Here is a 27,097-nt window from a genome sequence, read left to right as displayed (position 1 = left end):
CTTTTTATTCATTAAGCTTTTGGTTGAAACCTGGAACCCATTAAAAATTTTCAGTTGTAAGAAAAAACCTATTCTAATTTTGACTTCTCATTTATTACATCTTTCCTTTCATATCTCCTTATACCACATTTCTGTAGTTTAAGAAGGCTCATATTAAAAAAAAATAATTGAAAATTGTCCTAACTGTAATCCTAGTCTAGACACATTTGACTGATCAAATATTCCCAACACAAGAACAAGCTTCACCGTGAAAAAAACAACCACTGAAATTTACAGCAAATCATGGACAAGGGGTTGGAAGAAGTCGTAAGTTCAGTGCTCTGCCCAAAGAGAACACTAGATGTATCTGTAACATTTCAGGCACATCTCTGTTACACTCATTTGTCAGAATGACCGAGAATATAAACTGCATAATCTCCCTAGAAATCTGCTGAAGTGCTACATTATCACAACCATTCATAATGTTCTTAGCATCTACCATAAATCTTCCCACTGAAACACAGGTCCATTACTTCTTTTCCTATTTACCCTGGAGATGGAAAACCATTTATTTGCATTTCACACTAAAATGAAAAAAGTTATATCAGCTCACATATATCTGTTTTTCCAATGACTCCTCTGAATACTGATGCTTCTGCTCCATACTCACCTCATTAACCTGCTGTATGGTAAGTATTTGTTACAACTATACTCAACCTCACATATCCATATGTCTCAAAATCACATACAATTCCCAGGTGACTGTGGTCTCCTTGCTGCAGGTTACATCGATATTGTAATGCATTTTCACACTCACTCCCTCATTTCACTTTTTCTTTTTCATAGCTCCTACACAGCTCACATTTGTGCAGTTCTGAGCAAGAGCACTCTAAATGCACACCTGCATGTCTAGACAAGCTTGAATGTCTGCCTTGTGCTTCCCATAATGGGGCAACACCTCAGTACACATCAGCTTCCTCTATGTCCTTCCTTACACTACTTTACAAGACAAATAGAACAGCTCTTTCTACGCAGCATGAAGCTTTGGCCATGCTGACTAGCACAGAACCATGAACTTCCCTATTCTGCATGGAACAAGTGCAGCCCAAGGGCCAACTGCTCAGAACTTATCCACTCTACAATGACTACAACAACAAAAAAAATTAAGTAACAGTCTTGGACTGTCACTTTCTTGATTTCTAAGCTTCCAGTTCCAACATTCTCAATGTCTATTCTTGCCTGTTTGATTTAAACTCATATGCAGAATATACATTACCTCAGACAGGATTATTACTGATAAATTGGCAAACATTAAACACTTCCAAAAGAAGGATTCTTTCTACTTAATAGTACAAATTACAAATCTTAATCTTTAATCTTAATCTTTAAGCTTGTGAAAAAATATGAAGTCTTTACTAATAACAGCTATTTTATTTTCACATAATTGGTGTTGTGTTTATAATGATGCCTGTTCTAGACCTCTAAATCTTAGCTGGAAATAGTCTGGGCTCCAGATTCTGTATCATCATACTCAGTGAATTATAAAAATACAAGTGTTAGGAAAAAAAAAAGAAAAGAAGAAAATTTATGAGTCTGAACAGCCCTCATAACAGAATAAAAAATTCTTTTATTTTTCCCTTTAATCTAACAATCCCACAAATATTTTAAATATATCTATTGTTCTTAGCATCAAAATACTTATTTTCAATTTAACTTTTGTACCCTAAAATAGGAAGCCATAGTTTGCCGCTTCATGTTAGTTGTTTCCTCAGGATGCCGCATAACCTCCATTGTGTCAACCTGGAAGACAAAACTCTCCTGTTAGAACTGTTCCAGACACACCACGGCCCCATCCCACCCCACCCTGCCATGAAAGCTTGTTGCAGTTTCTGTCACATCAGACCTTCGGGTGGGAGTACTTCAGAGTACTTCACCAAAGATAGGACGGTCAGCTTCTAACAGATGGGGCACACACATTGATTTCAGAGAGATCTGTAACATTCTGAATGGTTTTGATAGCGCAAAAGCATTCTGGATTTATGATACTCAGCCAGTGAAGCAGCTGTCAAGGTTCAATACCATAGGAACTGATTTCTAAAAAGCATTCCTCTTATTGCCATTACACTGAAATCTGACAGGTCTTATATATAAGTAAAGTTATCATATTTGTAATGACCAGGAATTAAATTGAGCTGCCTCATTTTGTTCATGTAAGGAACCAATGTGGTTGGATAAAAAGTGGCAAACAAAGTAGGTAATCTCAGAACATATAAGTCTGTTCCTTTCTACTGCTATGGTTACTTTTAATTACTTTAAATTGCTATTTTGATGCCAAGAATCTCAGCAATCTTATTCTGCTGAACTGTCATATCTTTAAATACCACTTTTTCAGCACTGCAGAAGAGTTATTTTTTAGAGAGTATACATGGACAGCGAACATATTGCTCCTTGTATATTTCAGTTATATTGTTAGTACAGCTGTTCTTATCAAAATGAAACCAGAATTTATGAATGACTCTAACTATGGTTACCAATAACAAGCAGATTGTATTGCTGTATTACAGCTCAACAAAATTAAAGAAAATTAACCAGCATCCTGTTTGCATGGAGCATTAACAACATTTTAGCATTCACTTGCTTTGTGGCAGTTTACCATCTGCTCTGACCAGGTGGCATTTGTATCAACCAGATAATGCTGTTGTCAGCACCTGTGCTACACTTCCTGGACCGTGCTCGATACGATCATTCCCAACACTCACTGACTTAAGAACACTCTTCTGAACACTAAAAGTAATTGCTGAAAGATTACAGTTCTCAATAAAGTAACTGTGTCTCTTACCTTCAGGAGATATTTAGGAGACTGCATGCAAAATATAAAGGAAATGAAGCACTAAGTAGTAATAGATCAAAAAAATGGATTTTGTGTTGAGGAAGAAATCAAAAGAAGAGTAGTGAGGACAAGATTCGGAATACAGATAGTGCAAATGAAGACAGATTTCAATAATGGTGACCATAAAAATTTCAGTATGTTTTTGTAATCTGTGATGTTCCAGGCCAGAGTGGTGTACATGCACTGGTACACACCTCAACCTAACACATGAAAAGAAAAAAAAACAAACAAAAAACCCAGAAAAAAGATGCAGTTTGATTTCAGTTTGAAGGATGTTAACAGAACACTCTGTAGTATGTCCTTGGAAAAACACCTTACCAGCCCAGAAAACATCAAACATCTTAAGAAGTCACCTGCGAAAGTAAGTATCAATAACCTAATCAAAACAGCAGGCATGTCCATGGGGAAGGATATGGGAATGTTTCAGTATTACCTTGGCCAGACAACTGTTTTTTGTGAATTGATACCTAAATCTCTAGTAAAGGACAGGTAGAAGGCAAAAGCCATAACGGTGAACATTGACAGCAAGTTCAGAATAACTGATCACATTTAATGTTAAAAGACACACAATCATAAATAATATCAAATCAAGAACAAAAGCAAACAGTTTGAGGACTGATATGAGCCACAAGATCAATGAATTTGAGGTTCTAAATAGGATTTTTCTCTGTCTAGAAAAGCAGAGACTTGGTGATATTGTTGTTGGAGGTTGAGCACTCATGACCTTTCAGTCGTATCTGGAATATCCGCTGGCCAATAAAGGGTGAGCTTATGCTCTACCTTGTGGGCAGTAGCACACTGTAAGCATGTCCTTCTCACGGCTGCTTATTTGCACCAAACCTGTAGAACCTTATCATCTTTGAGCCTGCCACTCTGCCAAACACAGCTTACCACAGGGTTCCAAAGAGTTCTGTTTGGATTTGGGGGTTTTTTGCAAGGGGAAAGGAAGGTATGCACAGAAAGACAGATAGCCAGAAACACTCACACAGGAGATTTTTCTCAGAAAATAAGGGTAAACCCAGTACTGTTAGATTCCTTTTTGTACAAATGAAGTTGTAGATTCAGATATGTGCAATATGTAAGGACTAGGATCAATTTTCAAACCTTTTTGACAAGAAACATTTGAAACATTCTGATAGACCCTGAGGGTAGGGAGATTTGCTTGTAAGAATTTTTAGAAGTTTTGTCTCTGGTTAATTTACAGCATTGCTTGTCTGTGAAGCCAGGCAGTTTTTACAGCAGGGCAATAACCACGTGTACCACAGACAATAGGCTTTATCACAACGGGCTTGGTATAAGAAATGACAGAATATAGAAGAATGTCATGATACAATCTTGTATTTTAAATCACTAGCTACTCTTTTTAAACCAAAAAGAAGAATATTTCAACTGTTACGTCACATTTTTACATGACAGCTGTAGTGACTTACAATATGAATTTATACAATTACAACTGAAACAGAAACAGCTTGACCTACAAAAGCCAAACTTTAGTTCCATCACTAAAAAAATTGCTTCTAATAGTTCTGAAACAATATAAAAAGAATGATTTATGACATCATGTCACCTTATGAAGTTACTGGAAATTATTACTTTCAGATATTGACCACACCTGCAGTTGGCATGGCATGAAATATTGTAAAACCAAAAGAACACCTTAAGCAAAAAATCTCTTCAGTTCAGCAATGAATGAAATTTTCTGAACTTCCAAATAAAATTATTGCATTTGATTTTTTTAAGATAAATTTAAAAATAATAATTAAAAAATGTTTCCTGAAGTAGTTTTAATTTGGCGCTTTAAGAAATTCTAAGAAATTATTTTTTCAGCTAAAAAGTGTTTAACATTTTCTGAATAGTTTGCATTTATGCATGCCTTTCAGTTCTTCTAAAACGTCTGAAGGGTGAATAATCCCACTGAAACACTTCTTAGTAACTGATTATGTTTATTAATGCTCTAAAGGTGAACTTCTCTATTACATTCCCACTGTGTCAATAAAATGCATGCTTAGAAAGCTTGTGCTGAACACAGAGCTGGATGTGGAAGACAACGTGTGTATAACACAAGAAAATGGGAAAGGCCACCCTTCAGCACTGAAACTGTTTACACCAGACAGGAAATAGCCTGAAATCCACATCTGTATTTGCAGGTACAGTGAAGGACACAGGTGACGGGATTACATGAATCCCTTTATTGACATTTGAGCATGAGCTCCAAATACCAAGAGAGATGGAGAAGAAATAGAAAACCCAAAACATAAAGTTTAGTTAATTTTTGAACAGTTGCTGTTACCACATTTGTTTTTAAAATTTATTACTTTTTGGTTGTTTTTTTTTTTTTTTTTTTGCTTTGAAGGCAAAAAAGCCCCAAATCCAAACCTTAACTAAGCTAACTCAAACCGTACTGTTTTGGAAACAGGGAGGGGGTGTACATGCTATCAGCTATCAGGCGCAAGAGGTTTCCCTACAAATTAAGTATACTCAGTTGGCATCCTATTAACTGCCATAAAATCATGCCATCTTTTTGCAGTTATGCCACATACATTCATGGCAAAGTTCAGCACCAGGTAAATTTTCCAGTTATTTTAAAAGAACAGTAGTTTTGCTGAGTCATTCGTTTCTGTTTATCTATCAGTTACAAATGTCCCCTGGTTTTTCACTTGCTGGTTGAATAAAAGAGAAACAGAATTTTTTTTAATTTGAATTTACCTTTCATACTGTTAAACACACTATTCAAATTTTATTTAATAAAACCTCATTCCAGGTCAACATTGGCATTGGAAAACCTTGACCCCATTGAAATAAAGAGGAATATTGTTACTGATGTAACTGAGATTCCAATCCAAAAGTTTAAAGATTAATCAGTAGCAAATGGATTCTTCACTGGATTCTACAGCAGGGTTATAACTAAAACTGGAAACCATGCTCCCAGACAAGCTGCATGTTACTGATAGTTGGTAAGAACTTCACTCTATAGCTACATCAGCTAAACATTGTGTACATAGTCACACTGTAATATTTTATGAACAATTGCCTGTCTTCAAAGGCAACACGACTAACCTTGATACGCCCAGCACTGAGCTGCGGAGGCAAAGACCTGGATGCTGCTGTCACTCTGGCTCTTGCTTGTGCCAAATTACCTGTTCAAAAACAAAGAAATTCATATTGCAAAAACTATTCAAGAAGCTTAAGGGGGGAAAATGTACAGTGTAAAATCAGTGTGTACAATAGCACTAAAAATAGCAGACACCACTACGCTTCTTCCACATCCCAGTTATTACCAATTGTGCCTGCAGAGCATTCAGTACAGGCAGTGTTGATTTAGGATTGCAGAAAAAGTCAGTGATAAGGTGGTGTGTCACTGACCTTAGCTACTGAGCTGATGAAAACACCGACAGCACAAAGGCATACAGCTCAATCACTAGTAATCAATGTCTCTGGGACTCATTGAGAGATTCCAAAGAGCAAAAGGACTGCTGAAACAATCTTGTTTCTATGAAATCATGTGGATCCTGAAGTGTTTAGACAGTATCTTAAACTCACAGACTAATGAGATGAAAAAATGCATCATTTTTTGACCTTTTGACATATAATTCCCAATGTTATTGTTCCTTTGGGTTTTTGAAGACTGACTTCGTTTCAGAGGCAAAAATATCTTGTGGTGTCAACTAAAAAGACCAGTGTATTCTTTAAAATGTGTAGTACGATGTGTCCTAAGCTTTTTCTTCTGTATTGTAGAAAGCCAAAAAACAGCTTTTCAAAATAAAGGCTAGGAGAAGAGAGAGGAAGTGATACGGGACTGTGCATATGCAAGACACTCTGTATATTTCAAAGTTTTAGCAAGTCTAGCACAAGATGTCCAAATGTTTTCTCTGGCTATATCTTCAGAGGCTAAACTGTGATTAATAGCATTGAAAGAACCCTTTGAAGCAGGATTGGTGACATCAAAGCCCTAATCCATGGGTGGCAGGGTTTTTATAATGAGTGGGAAGCATTTTAACACATTTCAAAGGATTTACAGCATGAATAAACAATAGGCCTCTGCAGATGTACCACACACCTTTCAGAACCAGAACACATAAATAAGTGTCTATTTTAATTTAAATGTAAATAAAGTGTTAACACTTCTTTCAGATGCTAAATGCCTTGTTTGCATCAACTCCAGTATTTAGCTGTTTGCTTTACAGAAAGCCAGTAACTCTAACCAGTTTTCAGAGTTTTGCTAAACTATATATTACAGAACTTGTAAGGAGGCACGATGGGGAAAACGAAAACCAAGAACTTAATCACTGATAATAATTCCGTAAGGGAGCAAAGCAAACCCAGTGTCCACATACACTGAAAGGAACTTTTGCTCTTACTATCCTCTGATCAAGAAAAATACCAATCCTCTGAAAACAACCTGGGGGCCAGCACTCAAACACAGCAATGGCATTCTTCACTCATTCAAACATTCTGAATTCATTTAAAAAAGTATTTCTCTTTTAAACTGCTGGCTTTGGGACTGACACAATGCTGCAAAACTGGCTCGTAATTTCCAGCCCCAACAGCGCGTGTTATGTGTCAGCCTAAATCGGCACAGAACACAAGGTATGCCCACTAGTGTGGAAAATGGGTGTGGGGGTGAGAACTGCAACTCCTCTGGAAATCCAGAATATCTACATACATACACGGCACACGCGTCTTTCTAAGGCTGAAATGAGGACTTCAAAGAACAAGTAGCTGGGGAATTTGTTTTTCTCTTAGCTGCAATTTTGTTATTTTTGTATGGTAGAAATTAAGCTTTTGTGCCTTTTTTGGCTAACATAGACAGCCTGGAAAGGTTATTTTCAGCTAGGCTTCAGATTAGCAAGTCTGAGGCTCAAAAACCTTGCACAGAAGAACTGACAGCACAACATGCAATAAAAAAGGGGCGGTGGCAGAAAAAATGACTTTGAATCAGATTATTAAAATTTTGTTGCATTTTGTAACAAAAAACTAATAACCAAATAAAAATTAGAAGGATTCTATAGCTGCTCAAGGTTCACCACATTCACCATTGCCATTAGGTTTCTAGGGTTCATAATTCATATTCCCGAGCTCTCCTTTAGTTCCTCATGCAAAACTAAAACTGAACTTAACATTTCTAGTCTGGCAAACCAAGGAAATAAGTAAACAACAAAACAAAAATGCAAAAGGGGTCAGTTCCCACTTAAAAATTTTTGAGAAGCTTTACATATGATGCATCTGTTCAATAGTTACTTCCTTCTAGGAATGGATTCTTATCACTACTTATTTCATTTGTCAAGTGAATTCCTATAGTACTACTCGTAGCCTCACATTGAATCAATGAAAAAATTATTAGCAGGATTTTCAGTTTTCAGCTCCAACACAAAATGATGCCTCAATAAATGTTCCCGAATTACTGACCTCAAGTAGTTCATACTCAGCAAAAATAAGTACTCATCTTTAACATGTCTAAGCCATTAAAATGAATACACAGAATAAATGTGGTTTGAAAATTAGTCTACATAATAAGAAATGTTTTACCCAGTGTTAGCACGGTGTTTATAGTCAGTAAATATTTGATACCTGTCCCTGCATTATTTCCATTAGAAGGAAATAATTTACTTTACACACCAAAAATAATTAAATGTTACTCCACTTTGTGAAGAGCATCAATATTTGAAGAACAAATGTTGTTAGATAATAGCATAGCTAGTTTCAACTGCTGTGGGTTCCTTGAAAGGTTAAACCAGTTAAAGTTTGAAAGACTGCAGAAGTCTAGCCTTTCAGAAGTCTACCTTCACACCTATTAAAGTCAACACTTTAGAGAAAATACAAGTGACATCTATCTAAACCAAAATACTACCTACATTAAATCCAAGTCCATAAAATGGAGAAATTAACTGATATAAAACCCTCTCAAAATTGTCTTAGGTTTCTGTTTTGGTAGGGCTTTTTGTTTTTTGTTTTGTTTTTTTTTTTTTTTAGGAAGGGAAGTTAATGGTTAATCTTTTAAACATATACATGTTTAATTTTATTCACATGCACTTCATTTTCAGTTCAACAGGACTGCTCATCTGAAAAATTAAGCCTCCTACCTATGTGTCTGCTGGATCAGAGACTAAGGTCTCCGAAAACTTCATTTATGTCAGTGGAGGAGCCAGTCAGCTCCAATGTTTCTCTTCTTTCCCCCTCTGTTCAATACAGTTAGGATTGTCTTTAATGCTTTGCGAATTCTCAGTCATTACAGTTTGCAAAATGCTCTGAGAACTTCCAAGGGCAAGAGAAGTAGCAGCGCAAAAATCTATGCACTCGCTGGCTAAGCTCTCTGTGCCAGCACTCAGCAAAGCTCCTTTTGTCTTGAAGCTGTTTAGATCTCACATCTCTGCAAACATATTCTTAACTGATGCCTCATTTCAGCTGGGTGAGAAAGACCACACTGTATAAGCACTGCATCTCTTCTATTATGCAAAGCCAAGCAGAAGTTTTGAAAGTATTTCAAGTATTTACACAGCAAAGAAAGAAATGTGTTGTGGGGTTTTTTTTCAGGTTGGACTTTGGAAGTGCTCTCTGGATCTCAGAAAGGACTTGTAAGCATTCCTGGTGTCTCACTTACATCCCTGGCACTGTGTGATCTGGCCTAATTAATGATTTGTCCAGCTGTTGACTTTACATATTAATTAGGAAAAGTACACTCTCTGGCTGGATGTTCTGATGTTACATATAGTTTGCCAGTTCTCCATTTATTCTCAGGTGATGGGCTCTATAAGTAGTAGCAAGCCAATATTAATAGTATCAGCACTGTATTTATAACCTCATTTTTGTTATGTCTGCAATAGATCACTCCTCCTAAAGTAAGAGCATGCCAGGTGAGAAATGCATTAGGCTTTGATACAATGTTCAGTTTGTGAAGTGCAAATGACTTAGAGAGAAAGAGCCTAATGACAATGTCACCTTACTGTACATGTTGTACCAGGGATATTACTGTTATATAGAGGGCAAGTACAAGCTCTTTTCTTATCCTCATATATTTTATTAATTTCTTTCATGCTTCTAGTTCAGATAAAGAGGGGTTACTTGAAACACCACTTGAAACACCATGTAGATACAGTATAATATGGTCAGAAATGCTACAATGCATTCATATTTCATTGACACTACTTCTAATCACAGCTAAGCACTTGCACTCCAGAAGAGGTACAGAGCCAGACAATGTCTTTGACATACACAGATTCTTCTCTGTCTTTCCTTTCAGTACATTTTATCTAGCTGAAGGAAATCGACTGCTTATCTCCATAATGCATTTTCATCTTCGCTACTCTAAGACTAAGCTTTTAGCTCGACTATAAATGAATATATGTACTTTTTTTATTGGGTACTAATTTGAATCTGGTCACTGACTATCAAAACTCTATTCTTTTGAGTCACTGAAGTCATTTAAGCTAATCTTGTGCAATAAAAAGCTATGAATCCAATTTTCTCATATACTACACATTTTACATAAGAATATATTTATAGAAATACTGTCTGTAGAGCACAACTATCAATACAGATAGACCTCAACTGCTGCTTTTACTGAAACTAGAATCACTTTACTTTCTATTTGGATAAACAAATTAAAAATGAGAAATAGTATTTTCAAAATCAGATCCATATTACCAAACAGAACGTGATAACCATGAAAGCTTAGTAACAGTGAAGCCCACCTGAGCATAACCTAATTACAAATATTTGCTGCAGGAGCAAAAAATATGCACTTTTTGGCCCAGACTATTTGAAATGAAAATCCATGCCATACCAAAGTGATTATCAATTAAACTAAAGATTTCTTTTCAGCACGAAGTAGACACAGATCATACTTAGAGATACTTCAAAACTTTACATAGCTCGACTGGGAATGGAGAATCTGAGTGGAAATTCAGTGCTGTTATGCTTTATACTGTGCATGTTACAGATGCTTCAGTGGTCACCCCAGACATTAGGAAGGCACACACCAGCAAACACAGCGTTATGCCTTTAGCAACAAATACATGTTTGCTTACAAGAAACATCTCTGATAGGTTTAAATATTCATTTAACACAGTAGGTTAGTAGACTTCTTGTAGAATGCAAGGGAAGAAAGACACTGACAGCAGCTGAGATGAAGTGAAGGTAAAACTGCCTACTATACTGCAAGCTCTGTAAATGTATGATGCCATCATCATGGCTCGGCTTCCAAACACAGATTTGGAAAGGGCTCTCCCCACGTGGGTGTGCCCTTCGAGCCTGCACAGTGGATTTGTTGGGTGAGGCACAGCGTATGCAGAACTGGCCCCCATAAATGTATGATGTAAGAAAGTTCTTAACTTTTATCATTACCCAGCAAAGAAGAACAAATTGTGGTACTAATTAAACTAGTTAGTGGCAGTGCCCAAGATATTTCTGTAACACAGCCTTGAGTACTAGTTGCTACTTTAAGCAACATGCCCAGTTTTCAAGCTAAATTGAATCAAATATGTAGTTATTTACTCGACTGGGAGTGTGTTCACTGAAACACAGATGTTTCCTGAAGTACCACAGGCACAATATGTGATCACAGGATACACAGGCAAACTTTATGTGATTCCCAGAGTCCCATAAGATTGCCAAACTCACAAACAGCAGGCAGAACACATACGGTATAGCCTGACCACATGATAGACAGGTCCCTGAGCACAGGACATGGGAGGATCACGAGACAGAGCGGGAGCAGATTACCTGCTGGGCAAACCTTTAATATCACCACAGCCAGGTGGGCATAGGTTGAGCACCCTTGATCAAACACAGGACTAATGACAGGATTGGCACACTAAGTACAGCTGAGTGCTAGCTATCTGAAGCTGCACCTAGACAAAAAAGAAATACATTGAAAAAGTTTAGGAAAAGCAAAGTTCTAGTATAAACAATGCTGCAGTTTTCTACTGCTTGATGTCTAGCATTTTCTTTAGTCAGGTCTGTAGCCTGACTAGCTGGAGGCCTGACTTAAATGGCTGGCTTAAGACTGACTGACAGGCTGGCCACAGCCTGATCCAGTCAGGCTCCCAGCTCCTGTGGTACAGAAGAAATTGGCTCAGCCCTTTATGCTTTATACATTGTCAGAAGACATGGGCCATTTCTTTCAGACACAGTCCTTAGCAATTTCCATCCACATCTTTTGTAGTGTACAATTTGATGCTGTATGTAAGCAGCTCAGGACAACAAACCTTGAATTCTCTGGGGAACAGTAGGCAGTACAGAACACTGCAGTCTGTGCCGGCAGTACAGTACCTCACACATGAAGGTCTCTGTTCTCCAGCAGATTGCCCTGGTACCTGTACCACATCTGTATCTGAGATCAGAAGAAAACTACACAGGTGAATTTTATGTGAACACTTCATGGTTGAGGAACTCTCTATTAATTTTAAGCACTAGTCAAAATAACCTTTTTTACATCTATTCAGGACAGACAAGTTTATTTCTTCTTCCAGAAGTAGGTAGAAGAACACTTCTAAAAACATACAGGTTGAAAATATGGTTATTCTACATTCTGATTCAGCTCTAGTCTCCCTCATTCTTTTCTGTAATTGATATACTTTCTCTTGCATGTTATGTAAGACCCTTTTTACCCAAAATCATATATGCTTTATCCAGAAAAGCAAAAGTTTCATTATGAAGAATATGGTAGTTATCTCATTGTTTTATCTATGCCTCCTCACCAACGTGAACCGACCGTGAGCATCTTTTTTCTCACGATCTCAGGATCATCCTCAAATAGTAATTAATATTCATAGTATTCAGTTTAACCTGAGGCCAAAGTAAGTTTCTACAAGAGCAGTGAATAAACAGAAAACCCAAAAGAAGTAAAGAACTGTAATTTCCAGTCTACAGCTTGTATTTCTCAAGTATGTTCCCTCTCCATACAATGTTTAAAAATTTTATGGTATATATTCCATCACTCAGGACCTGCTGCTGAAGCTGTGCCATACATACACAGTCTAGTCAAAATCTACTAAAGCCAGTGACAATTCCCAATTTAGGTATAAAGACGTCACTGAAAGCACATGGAATAAAATCGTGGCACATTTTCTCTGACCTCACTATGACGATCACTCTTCCATCCATCAAGACCCTAAAGCTACACAGGCTAAAAAATGGTGTCAAATCCAGATCATGAAACTTCAAGACAAGAGCTGTTTTAAAAGTCTTAATTTAAGATGAAACAAGATTACAGAACTTTATGAAAGTTCCAGGCCTTCCCATTTTTGAAATGTAAGCATTAATGAGGTTGACTAGTAATTTAATCAAATCTCAAAGGCTTCTGAACTGAACATTTGCTTCTCTGAATCTCAGCTCTTCCATATATTATCACAGTTAGCACAAAATCATTTACTTATGTGGTAATTCAAAACATTATTTACATTTGTATCTCCACTCTTAATGAGACAAATACCCATTCATACAAATACCCACAAATGGATTTTGTGTCTGTCACACACCGCGACCTTCCATCCAGGCAGCTCAATTAACCACTCCTACATCAAGCCAAGTCAGGTTGGAATAAGCAAGACAAAGTCAAATAATAATAGATAATGCTGGTTTAGTAAAATAGTGACCTTTACAGCTTGTTGTAGGATGAAGGAATAAAAAAAAGGATAAAAGTACAAAATCATAATAAGAGCACACAAAATACTCTGAAGCAAATAGACAAATCTAGCACAGACTGAGGTTTATTTTCCACCCACTATACTCATTCTTCAGATATATTAATCCCTAATTCAATTATTTTGAAAGAGTGGGAAATATAAGCACATTCTTTGGAAAGGACACAGCAAAAAGCATTATGGATATTCAAATAAGCAAGAATATCTGAATATTCAACAAATTTATCTGCTCTACAAACTCACTGGCAATCTAAAAATAATTGCTCTTCTAGGATTTGATCTTGAGAGCTACTGAACGCTTCCAGTGACACACTGAGCATCTTTGACACAGTTTGACCTTACGGCACAAAGTGCCTGTAGAAACTGTCAAGTAAACTACTCATTAAAACAACTGTATAATGTTCCCTGAATATTTCTCTATTTAAACTCTGTATATGGTGCACAGTGAGATCCCACAGTCTACCAGTTAATATTAAAAACAGTAACATCTTCTGTGCAATATATCTTTTGTTTCCTCAATATCAATAGAATTTGAATTAGTATACAATGCATTGTTAAGATTAATTATTATTCACTACTGTGAAATCATGTTCATTATGGACTGAGAAGTTAGGTTAGAGATAAGAAAACTGAAAATTCTCTTTTCTAAGAGAAAGAAAAAGAAAAATTTTTCTCAAAATCTGTTCTAGAGAGAATGGCCTATTATGAATCGTATCAGTCAGCTCACCAAGATCTGTTCTTAAACTTACCCACCTGTACTTTTATTAGTGTTCAATTTGCAAGTGCTTGAAGACAAAAAGAATCTATGTCCTTTGCCCATTTTTAGTTCAATGCAGTCTGTGAAGTCTCAGATTAAAAACAGTAGACTTCTATTTGGGCAACACCCTTTACCAAACATAAACATGGTAAATCTAACTCGACCCTTCTCAGCTGTTGTGCTTACTGCCATGTGCAATTCCAGAGATTCACTGACACTATTTATAGGGAGTTATTCTCAACAGTAAATAATTGTTATGTTTTATATAAAGCTTTAGCAGGACTGAGATGTTAACTTTGATCTGATAGATGGCTCTGTTACTGGATGATTTCCATTTTTAGGGCTATTTTAGAGCACGTTCTGGATCCTACTGCTAGTAAGTCTTGCGAATATCTGCACTGCATTTGCCTTATGCCACAAAACCTTAGGATATGTAGAAAAAGAAACACTGAACTGTAAAATGCTCAAGTGAAAAACTAAAAAAGTACTCCATCACTCTACCTCCCAGACTCAGCTAAGCTACATTTAATTTAGTTTACTGATGTCCCACATCTGCAACCCAGTAAAGTTCACGATTGTTAAGAGGCACAGCTGTGGTTTAAAGCTTCTCTTTGCACACAACACTGGCAGCAAAGCAAAAGCTATTTTTATGTTTTTAACACACAGACCAGTTAGAAGTACAAAAGCCTCCATGTCCTGAGTTAAATACATAGCTGCCATCAACTTGACCCAAATTCTTACAAAATATAAATTCTGATTCATCTAGAAGTATGGATATTATAACTACAATGGGTTTGTTTCCGATTCATTTGACTTAGAGTGCTTTATCTCTTTTCTTAGAGGTGAATATACTACCACAAAAGTACTATTATAAAAAGATTTTATTGTCAGATAAATTAGTAAAATTAAGATGTAGTTGAGTCTTTTGCTCTATAGTGATGTGTGGAATTAGGAGAAAAAAATCTGCTAAGCCCATATGGAAACATGCTGTATTTCAATGCATAGGAACGACACACACCAACCCCCTCGTTACTGCCAGAGGAAAGGCCTATGCTCAACAGGAGTGCACAGTGACAAACATGACAGCTCAAACCACGATTCCACTAAAAACAACGGGAAAGCACCTATGATTTCAGCTGGCCATGACTTCACTCTATGCCCAGTAGTATCTGCTCATGGGACTTAAATGCAAGAAAATTATTGTCCTTCCCTTTTTTGTCTCATCATAAGGAATCACCTGCTATCACAGTTAGCAAGAAGTGGTGAAAAGCAGTTCTTTAAAGTCATTTTGCAAAAGGCCCTAGTTCTTGCGCTCTTCAGTGTGCATAAAGAAAGTCTGGAACAATTTTTTTTCACATTCTCTCTCAGGACATGGTCTGTTAATTGTTTTAGTTTGGTTTTTATATGAGACATACACTGTTTATAATGACTTTTCATCTGAGGGCTGTAAGCAGAGCTGGAGACTCAAAGACAAAGAACACAGAATAAAAATCAATACTGAGGAGGGGGAATAACCTTTAAATGGCTAATTATAATTAGTTTCCAGAAAAAATATCTATTTTGGACAAAAATATTACCTTGTTAAAATATCACTAACCTACCCCTTCAGTGATGGTTGTGAAAATTTTCATCCCAGTTCTCTTTGACAGATTACGCTTGAATAGCCAGGCACCACAAACACTGCGTGTCCATGAGCCATGGTATATTGACACTCTATTACTCTGAATGTGGAAGCAATGCCCAATGCTACCAAAATTGACGGACGTGATGTTGCTGTAGTGATAGTGGTACTCAGCTCTCTGTTTCTTCTATGCAGCCAAACCCAGACCCTACTGATCCTCCGAGCAAGGACAGGGATGCTTTCCAGGACCTCTGCTCTTTTGGTGAGAAGGCTGGAGGATTTCCCCTCCCCTCCCTGCAGAAGGCAACTCTCTCTCCTCTCTCCAGCAGGGTCTAAGGTAGAGCAGAGAGATCCTGACAGAAGTTCCAAAGGTCTATGAGTCACAGCAAGGGCAAAAGTCTGCAGAGATTGTGTTTCAAGAGTAGAGAATCTTGTTGTGCTGCAGCTTTTCTGAGAAGATGAAGCCCCTGCAGTCCCAAAAAGCACCAGTGGTGCTATGCCCAAGCAGTCCTATCACGTACAGGCGATGCTGCAAAAATCCTTGCATAACAGGACAGTGAGTCAAATGCTCTGACTCCTCACTGATACCACTGAATGTACCAAGACTATCCTTAATTTTTCCAATTAAAGTCCTCTTTTCTTACAAGGGGACTCTCTTTTCTAGATCACGATTCCTTTTCTCTCTAATGCTTTAGCACCAACAGTGATAAACTAAAACCAGAAACAATCAGGAATGCATTCTACCTGAATAGGAACATGCATATTCAACTAGAGTAGAGGCAGCACAAGAAGTTGTGTCTGTAGAAAAAAAGTGACAGATATGGAAGCATTTGGGAGAACTGTTAGGTTAAATCAAATGTTTGTTCAGTTTTGAGGTTAAAGGTCCTCAGAAAGTCCAGATGCCAAATGTGACTAAGTTTCCACTGAAAAGTGACAAAACAAGCTGTACACACTACAAAATTAGTGCCAGAATGTTTAACTTCCAGTGTCTCGTATCAGTCATTTCACTGTCTTAACCATAAATTATTATTACAAATATATGTTTAGCGCCCTGCTGTTAATTTCTGGCCCTTTAAAGTGCACAGTCCTCTCCTGTGAAATAGAAGCATTTGATAAGAGGGGATAAGTATATTTGATAAATTACAGGGATTAACACGATCTTAAATGAGTAAAAGAATTTAGGTTTTTTAATATTTATTTTCTTGATGCTGCTCAGTTTTTGACAGTGGAAGACATGATAGTTATATACTTCAAACAGAAGATCATCTCAGGGTCGGAAAGGCATCTTTTTGTTCATTTTGATATTTAAGAACTACATTTTCAGACATTGTTAGAGCCACGTTACAAGCTTCACATTCCCTCTCGCTTCTGGGACACCACCATCTAGTGGCTGCCACACGTATCGGAGGCGCTGCCTGGCAAAACCCACCTACGCTGCACGTTCCAGAGATAGTTGCAAGCAGATGTGCGAATGTGCTGTCACTCATCTTCAAACAAAACACCAGACATACTGGCAGAAGGCCCATTTCCAGTCAGGGTTACCTGGCAGGATGCAATATGGCTTCCATGTAAATTAGTAACTTCTGCATCAGTCAGTAATCAACAAAAAGCTGGAGAAAATTGTACCAAGATTATGAATCTTAATCCATATTTTTTCTGGTCTGCTTTAGGAATGAAGCCCATGTTGAGTAGAGAGAAGAGGGCTAACAGACAAGGACAGAGTACAGTGGGACATCTACACAGTCACTATTCTTTTGTTTACAAAAGCCTCTTTGTAGAAAGTTAAGAGAATAGTATTATTTTTCTTCACTGAGGAGAGATGAAGCAGCATTGCCAGCAATACCTTCTGTTCTCAGCCAAACCTTTCATTTATCCTGCAAGCTGCCAAAACTAAACCTGGCAACAATCTGATTTTAGAACACAGAGGCCCCAACACAGGATGTGAGTGGCAATTATATCAGACAGCTGGAAAAAAAGAGTAAAATAAAAAGATTTTTGAAAAATAAAAATTACATAAGGGCTTTAAACTATTCTTATAACATCATAGACAGCAGCATATGCACAATGATTTTTTTAACAGGATGTCCTGTACCAACTTGACAAATGCAGACAACACTCAACTTGCTGCATGCTCTTCACAGAAAGGTAAATGGTCTCTAACAGGAGGCAGTAAGCAAGTAATTCATGTAAATAGGAAACAAGGAAGGAATGTAAGAGACCTAAAAAACAGGGGAAGTACATCAACACAGTAACTATACACTACTGAAATAAGAAATATCTTCTTACTGAACCTTTTATGCATCCTGGGCAAAATACTCAGTATGAGTGCTGCTAATGAAACTATCTCTAAAAAGCTACAGGAAGATGAGTTTGCATGAAGACATCAGCATCCTGATTTAAAAATAGCAACAAAATAAAAAGTACAACACTTACAATTATTTGGACTGATAGCTGGGATAAAGCATGTAATCTGTTTCATTCTGACAATAGCTCCAAGGCCTAAAATGGCTAGATAGAGGGGTGAGGAGGCACATTTGACCAGATGTGAACTTTCTTTTTAGCTTTGCTTGATCAGAAATCTCTTTTATCAGTTTAACACAGACGGAAATGTCAGAAGTAGAAACAAAGATTATTTTTCTCCCCACATGGGCACAAACCAATTCTTCTCCATCTTAAACTATATACCCCTCCATCTAAACTTGTCATAGGTGAAAGGAGAAGCAGATTCCTCATTGTTCATCACCTCTTAGGGATCTCTAAAAATGTAATTTGTATGGGAGTAGTCCAGAGTTTTGCAATTACAGGAAAAGAATAGAGACATTGTAACAGGAATCTGTCCTCTGTAATATATAAACAGGTATTTTGTTATCAATTTTACATATGTAAAGAAAGTTCCAACATAAATTTTTCCCCAGATGTTCTTTTTCTACACAGAAACCTCAAGAGAGGTTAAATTCATCACCAGGGTCTCCAGCTGGGTTGCAGACAGTTCAGAAATCCAAGAGAAAGTTGCTGCACAGGCACAGAATTGCATCTACAGCCCATGAACCATAAGCCTATACAGCACTATCTAATGCTTGTACCATTTACTGCTAACTAGAAATACAACTTTATTTGCATGTCATATCACAATAATTTTGCAGTCTAATACAATCCACTGTATTTAGATTATTCCTTAATATTACGTCTTTTTCTTACCCATTACAAAAAAGATACTTTAGGAGTGTAGAAAGTGTTGAGGGAAGTGTTCATTTGCTGGCTTGTCTGCATGGATACTGCAGAACTATCATCTGTATATGTTACTGGCATTCTGGCACCTACCAATGGAGTAATCAAATATCATCTTCCTGTTTTATTTAGCTATCTATCTGGCACTTTCATGTAAGTCAACATCAACAAGCTTTAAATCAATGGAATTAATCCTAGCATATTAGTATGTGGCTTTTATAATTTGGAAGAAACTGAAGGACATTACCTCCAAAACACCTTGATCTACATCATACGATTTATGAACTGTAAAACAGAGTACACCAAGAAACTCCCATGTTTTCATCCTACTCTGGGAATGAGCTCTTGCCCTGCATGTCAGATAATTTTTCTTTCTCTAGAGTCAGGGAAGAATCTTCATGTCCACATATTAAAAAAACCCCATATATCATAATGGTTTAGATATCTAGGCAATTTTAAAGAGCAGAGCTGAAAAAGGATAATTTAAAAAAATTGTCCAGAAACAATTAAGTTTTAGAGGAGTAGGTAGCTGAAGAGGTTATAATGTTAGCAAAACTGTATAGAAAATACCTGTTTTAGTTAATGGGCTGGAGAACAGCTGCTGAAGAAGTTTGTTCTCTGAAGTTCGCAATACCACCACTATGTCAGCAGGAAGAGTGTCTCTGTTCTTCTCAAGGAATGCACAGGCATCATATAATACCTAGTGTGGGAAACAGAATCAGAAGATTTGCCAAAAAGAGTTACCCAAAACTTATTACATTCTTTAAGATGTGGTCAGGATGACCAAGTAGACCAGTTACCTTCAATCTGACAATTACCTGCAAAGGACTTAAAAGTGCCCTACAGCAGTGTCTTCAGAACTGGCTGTACACAGTCCCTGCCTTCACAGCATGTCATTGCACATCAGACTGGGGTAAATGGCTTCAATCCTGCTGTACTACACTTTGTTATGACGAACTGTTCTATGCACAATGCAATATAACAGAGATACTTCACTAAAGCTTAAGTTGGTCGTTTATGTGTGACATAAGAAATGGTTCTCAGCTCGTTATTATCTATTTGTTGTCTGCATCAAATCTGCAATCTGTAAGTAGACTGCTGAAGGAACAGGAGTAAGCTGGACACCTAGTACATTGAAACAGGCTTCTCACTGTAATGAAAATCATATTAGGAAAACAAAACATTATTCTATTTCAGTTATGTAACTGTTCTGATTAGAAATTAATGCTTGGCTATTTGAATTAATGTAAGAATCAGTTCATTTTGCTTTTTTTTTTCTTAATTACAATAGTTTCCTAGACCTGTTTAATTATCACTAGCAATACTACCCTCTAGCCCAATTCCCCTGGAGTCCATTAGTTTCCACAGAAACTGAATGTTCCCCTGCAATAGAGAACTGACCATTAGTATTTTTATTACTTGGCCATTTGTGTACAACGAACTAACTAAATCTATGTGAATTTTGACAGTTACTCTTACCAAGACAGACAGCTGGACAGAATTTACTAGAATATATCTTAAAATCTTGCATTCTTAAAATGAGCCAGAGATGAGACTTGGTTGATAAGTCCGTAAAACACAGCTATTTCAATTTTGTTTATAAATAAATATTTGGACCTGAAATTGCAAGCAAAGCTCATGTTATGGTGAAAACTGGGCTGTTATTCTCCATATGAAATATGTGAACGTAAACCTCTGAGAACAAAAGAAGTTTGGTGTTACAGAGTACAAGAAAATATCTGTACCAGCAAGCCCCAGTCTTTCCAATGCTCTCTTACAGGATTTTAAGTTCTTTTACAGACTCTGGTTTACATTGCTTTTTATCCATATACTTAGATACACAGAACTACTGCACCATTCACATGATGTTAATGAGCATGTAGCCTGTTCTGGCTCCGAATAGTTGCTCCTTTGAAGTGACTGTAGTAATGGTGTTTCCAGTGCCAGATTTCTTATAGAAAAAAGATGGTTACTTTCTACAGAATTTGTCCAAGAGCCCTAAGGATAGGTTCTAAACTGGACATGAAAATTTTATTGTAGATGTTATGTTTGCAGAAATTTTATCATTTTTTCTGTTAAAATGAGAAAAAAACCCATAAAGCAGAAACTCTGGATAAAAACAATAATGACCATACCACTGTTATTTGAACTAAATAAAAATCACATGACCTTACCTTTCCAGCATAGTGCTGAATACCAAATGACAGTTCTACTCCTTTTGGTCTCCAAAAGTACTTGCATCGTAAGTTATCTTCAAATTTATCTAAAGATTGAGAAGAGACATTGATTTAAGTGACAGAGTGATTAACTATAATCTTCATCCTAATTAGTTTACTATGTTGCTTCTCAAGAAAAGTCAGAACTGCTGTAAGCACATATATTACCAGATTACTCAGAAATACTTGTGTGCCAGCTTCTCTGTGCTTTTTCCAAGCTGTCACTTCTGAATGGAACAGTTCATTCTAAACCAGCCCAGTAAGACTTTCAAACACCACTGTTTGTGGATGGTTTCGCGCATGGACAACTATTAAATAAGAAGGGCCAATGAGAAGATGTGACAGTTCCTCATATTTTGCTATGAATTGGCTTATGTATATACAGGGTTTGGGGTGAGTTTATATCAGTTATGTACACTCAGAACTGTGCATATATCACACTTGCTTAAATATATTTTCCCTGTCTTCCTTTTTGCGTTCATTTAGCTTTTGTGCATCATGTTTTAAGGATATATTAATGTCTTCAGTCTGGAACTGTGTCTCATTTACCTTTGGACTCCTACAGAAAAAAAGAGCCTTCTTTACAAGACCTGTTCTAAAGATACTTTCTGTTTCCTGTGCCTACCTGTAAAGAATGCACAGAAAAGGAAACACCAGTTTCTAAGAAAAATGTCTTTTATGCCCTGTGTTATTTTGTATGCTCTTCAATATTTTGCAATGAAATTAGTGTTGTTTGTCCAACACTGAAGGCACAGGCAGTGTTTCCTGACTGCTGACCTGAGGAAAAACCCCTGAAAGGGAGCAGGATCCATAGGAACCCTAGTCAATAAGAATTAGTGCTTGTACTGTAAAACTTGCTATTTTAGTAATTTATCTGAACAAGCAACTAGAGACCTGAGGCCATAATCAATGGCTAGAATTCTCTGTCACATTCTGTACATCAGAAAAGATTGTCAAAATGATGTTTTTAATGTTAGAATACATTAGTGTTTTGTGTTAGGTTTTTCTTTCTATTAACACTTAGTCAAGCTTGTATTTAAAGCAAAAATAACTAAGTTTGGAATTTCAGGGGGCTGGGACAGAGTAATGGAATTAATGATTGTCTGGCACACTTGGAGAGGGAAAAATATCCCACTTGCTGTCTCCTTGAGAGATCCTGCTGTTCTGTGTACAGATCAGCAGTAAGGCTGATCAGCACTGGACCAAGGAAGGTTCCTCTGAAAGCAGAAGTCGATATTCAGTATTAACTGATTTATATGACCCACAGGGAAGCAGACAACTTTAGTACACAAAGGAAGAGTGGAATGAAACCACAGTACTTGTTCTATCTGTGGCCTGAATTCCAGTTTCAGTTCAGTCTAGCAGAAGTGAAAAATCTAGTACATGTATTGTGCAACTTAACAGGAAGCTATTACTTTTCTCTAACAGTTTGAGTCTCTGTTGCACATTCCACTGAAGGAAATATTGGAGGGGAAAATGCAGCTCTAACAAATAAAAGCAAGACAACAGTTTTAAGGTTGGCACCACAATTTGTTAAAATATAAGCAAAATATGCATGAAGGCAGGGAAATATTCAGCTAAATGGCACAGCAGAAATAACACACACACTTCCTATTTATGATGAGATAATCTGGAATGAAGTAGTATTTTCTAACTGGATAAACATGGGCCTAGGAGCTCTAAATTTTACTTTCAACACTAATGCTGCTCACAGGGTGGTCTGAGATACAAGATTCTGCTCTCAGCCATCCTTTCAGTAAATGGGGCTAAATACTGCTTGATGTACTTCACATACAGGGACAAGGCACATTCCTTCTTATTTCCTTGTAAGACTGGAAAGACAATAAGGCCTTGACACCTGATATTTAGGACAACTTTTCCAATACAAAAAGGATAGAAAACATGTAAACAGAGAAAAATTAGAAAGCACAATGAAAAAATACGCTTAGAACATCAAATAAAAAGGCACAGTCTCAGCAGGACAACTAGGCTAGTAAAACTTGAACAAAGATGACATTCTGCCCTCTTAAATTACATTTGTCATTTTCCAGAGATTTTGTTTGTACATACCAACTAAAGTTAGATCTGTTGCCTGAGGAAATCGACTTTCTTCATCTAGCAGAGACAGGAGACCCATAGGTTTCTGAAGGAACATATCCAGCAGTGGACGGTTGTCCTCATACTCTACTGTAGTTGCATCAATTCCCTCACTCTGATATTCCATCTACAGAAGTCACCAGCACAGTTTTAATATTAAACCAGTAAAAGCAACATCAAAATTAGGACATTTATCATGTACAGCAATATTCTGTAAGCCTCAGCAACATTATTTACAAATTTCAACTGAAAGATGTCATTATCTTGCATTTAAAATACACACCCAATTTATGGTTTCTAGAGTACTCCTGAATATGATTTATGGTTAGGATGGCTGATTCAGCTAGACCTGATAAGAGTTGAATTTACCTGCTCAAGTGCAAAGATATGTTGATTGAAATAAAACTGGATCTGTTCATTAGCGATATTTATGCACAACTGTTCAAAAGAATTTCTTGTGAAGTTCTCAAATCCAAATATGTCTAGTATCCCGACATTCATCCCACTTTCAGCATTGCTGCATGTGAAAATACAAACAGAATTCATCATGGGCAACACCAACTTAAAATAAAAATAAATATGGTAACTAGGATTGCATAATTGATGTACTCTCCTGCAAAAACAGAGAAGGAAAAGTGTGTTTGAGGCTAACACAACTTATGCATTTGTTCAGCATTGTTCAGACTTTTGCTTTCCACATGTTTCTTGCAAATTTCCATGAAGAAGGCAGGAGAATCATAGGTATAAACTAACACACACTTAGCAGCCACATTGAAACAAGTGGTTTCAGTGGGCAGATCACAAAAAAAGTCTACTGTCTGCCCCTCCAGACAGACCAACCGTGTTAACAGTATGTTTTTGCGATACTCATTCAGTGGGGTAATTACCAATTCTGTGGCTGCTACAAGCTGGACTGTCAAGAGCCCACGTGCTAACTGAAGTATGACAGTCACCACTACAACTGCAAGTATGGATGAGACTGTGTCTGTATGACACAGTGAAGTGCCAAGTAGAGATCTCGGATCAGAAGCATTTTCACATCATCTGAGGGGTTCTCTTGCTTCTAAAATCTCTACAGCTGTTTAAAAGATCAAACCAGCCAGATCAGTACCTGGCAATGAAATCCTAAGGATGCACAATGTAATGTTCTGTAACTATTGATGCCGTGAATGACCCTTCCCCCCAAAAACAGGACTTCGAGCCACGTTAGTGTAGGATGAGATAAAAAGTAAAGGTCCTTTAATAACACAGGGCCTACAGCCTACAGGAATACAGGATGACATGCATGTGTCTCAGTTCTTGTTTCCATGGCTTTTATAATAAGATCCTTCCAATCATTGCTTTACACATTTCTCAGTTCAGCCCCAGTCCCACCCCTGGTCCAACCCCCTGGAATTGGGTCTGGAGTCGTCAGGACCCTCTGTCTTCATCAGCTCTTCTTCCTCAGGCACACAAAGGTCTCTTGGAGCTCATCCAATTCTGGCTTTTGGGTTACTCTGACCTATGTTTATGTTTCGTTCTGTAGGCCTTCTGATATCCTTCAGCTCTTTACCTTGGAAAGGAGTCTAAACAAGATTAATTAACTAAAGGAATTTGAGCTCCCTGTTCTGGGACAGGGGTAGTGATAGAAAGGCATTAAACTTAGACTGTTAGAAATATTAACCCTCTAAAAATCTACAACTACTGTGTTCCTAAAATCTACAAAATGTGAAAATCAGAACAAAAACCCTTTCGGCATCACTATGAAAAACAACAAATCCTCACTTACATCTCAAGTAGCAGCACAATAATAATCTGATATCTGTATTTATTACTTGCAAAAACAGGAGATCTGTAAGGACTGTGAATATATACTAAAGTTTTTCAGTGTACTTAATTCATCAGCCTTTTCTAGGATTTTCATGTTCAATACATAGAAAGCACGTTTTTAAAGAATTGTACAGCGCTTCAACCTCCCCAATTTCCATTGACTTCAGTAACTAAATTCTACTCAGGTCTTTGAAAATGACAGGGTTAATGTCGTGGAAACAAAATTCAGTATCACAGCATGAAAGCCATTTTGAAGCCTTAGCCAAAATAAACACAACACCCTTTCCTGCAAAATCAAATATATACAAATGGATGAACCCATCAGACATATGCACAGTAAGTATACATGATTCGGTGATGTGTAACTTGCCATATATTTTTATCTGGCTGAAGCAGTGTGTTAATACGGTTCACGATCCAGCTGAAGAGTCGGCCATACAGCGCTTTGGACATGGCATCTCGCACATCAGCGGCTTTGTCCACGGTGTTTGTCCGGATGATGGTCTCCCCCCGAGTTACAACACAGTGGGAGGTCAGGGCCTCTTGCAGTTCTTCTGACCCAATACTTAGTAGTGCAGCAGCTAAAAGACAGAGGAAAAAAGATACACAACTGTGATTATGGAGTGGAAATAGCCAGCACTGACCAACTGTTACCACGAGTTAAGAGATTCTCACAAATACAGTCAAATTGCATTTACAGAACTCTCAATGTTAAAATGTATTTACCATTATCTAAGGCCTCTGGGTTGGGAACCTCACTTTTATCTGTTTGGTGTTGTGAAGAAATGGCAGCAAACTCAATATTTCCAGTATTTAAGATTCCAGTCAGGATTCTGTATACTGAGTAGACTTCCTATAAAAGATGATGAGAAGCACTTTTAAGGAATCCAGTTAGATATATAGATCACACTTAGGCTATGAAAGAAAAACGTGGGCACTAGAATGGCTATTGTAGCTTTCTCTGAGATTAAGTTCTCCAAGTTCAAGTAAGCTCCTATTTGCACAGAAAACTGCAATGCAGAATCAGTGAGTACAAACTGAGACCTCAGGCTGGTCTTACCTTCTAGGTGTGTGGTTATTCTTTCACAGTTCCCTTCTGTCATAAAAGAGATTCTGTGGTGCAGGAGTGCATCCACAAAACCAAAGGACAGCACTGGAGGTGGATTTTATAAAGAAGGTCAATAATGATTTAACAACTGGATGTCTTACCTCTTCAGTAAATCCTATAATTCTAAAACAATGTTGAATCGCCTCAAATTGTCTTCCATAGGAATCTTTTGTAACAATATCATGCATTACTCTTCCAGTTTCATTATCAATATATCTAAACAGAGTGGGAGAAAGCAAGCACCAGAGTAGCAGAAATGTCAGTACGACCCTCCTGTGACTTCAGTGCAAGTATCTCAGTAACTGGAAAGAACATCTGTCTCAAAATCTTCCAATTATACAGTTCATAAGAAGTTTATGCTTCTGCTGCACTAACTTTTGCTTATTCTTTGTTAATGTCTGTTAGTGTCCCCATCATTTCACACACATACAGATCAGAAGCAAGCAAAGTAAAAACACCAATTAAAAAGCACAGCCCCAAAATACCTTGTGGGTTATTCCTGAACTTGAAGCATTATGTTAAGAAATCATAAGGTGGACTGTTCTCATTTGAAAGTATGGAAGAATATCTACATAATAATGAGTTTGATTTTCCCTCCTATTTAATAGTTCAGTTTCTCAAGCAAACACAAACAATGTAATGTCTTAATATCCACCCCTCTTCTTTCCTTGGGAGGATTAAAAAGATCCTTAAGGAATGGAGAAGGATTAAGAGAGACTTTAAGGCATCACACTGAAAGCAAGTGCTGATCA

General features: G+C 37.2%; 1 protein-coding gene across 1 annotated transcript in view; it reads right to left on the bottom strand.

Moving 5' to 3' along the window:
* MYO3B (myosin IIIB) overlaps window positions 1-27,097 on the bottom strand; it is a 184,252-nt gene that overhangs the window by 71,678 nt on the left and 85,477 nt on the right. Inside the window, exons 16-25 of the mRNA XM_071562075.1 lie at window positions 26,447-26,561; window positions 25,964-26,090; window positions 25,608-25,818; window positions 23,798-23,945; window positions 23,402-23,555; window positions 21,290-21,378; window positions 19,686-19,815; window positions 5,927-6,006; window positions 2,819-2,839; window positions 1,702-1,779 (exon numbers count right to left, since the gene is read on the bottom strand). Of these exons, the coding sequence (XP_071418176.1) occupies window positions 1,702-1,779; window positions 2,819-2,839; window positions 5,927-6,006; window positions 19,686-19,815; window positions 21,290-21,378; window positions 23,402-23,555; window positions 23,798-23,945; window positions 25,608-25,818; window positions 25,964-26,090; window positions 26,447-26,561 (1,153 nt within the window). The remainder of the gene's footprint in view (window positions 1-1,701; window positions 1,780-2,818; window positions 2,840-5,926; window positions 6,007-19,685; window positions 19,816-21,289; window positions 21,379-23,401; window positions 23,556-23,797; window positions 23,946-25,607; window positions 25,819-25,963; window positions 26,091-26,446; window positions 26,562-27,097) is intronic.

Source organism: Pithys albifrons, chromosome 8 (assembly GCF_047495875.1).
Source record: "Pithys albifrons albifrons isolate INPA30051 chromosome 8, PitAlb_v1, whole genome shotgun sequence".
NCBI classification, from domain to species: Eukaryota; Metazoa; Chordata; class Aves; order Passeriformes; family Thamnophilidae; genus Pithys; species Pithys albifrons.
This window is presented reverse-complemented; position numbering and strand designations above follow the sequence as displayed.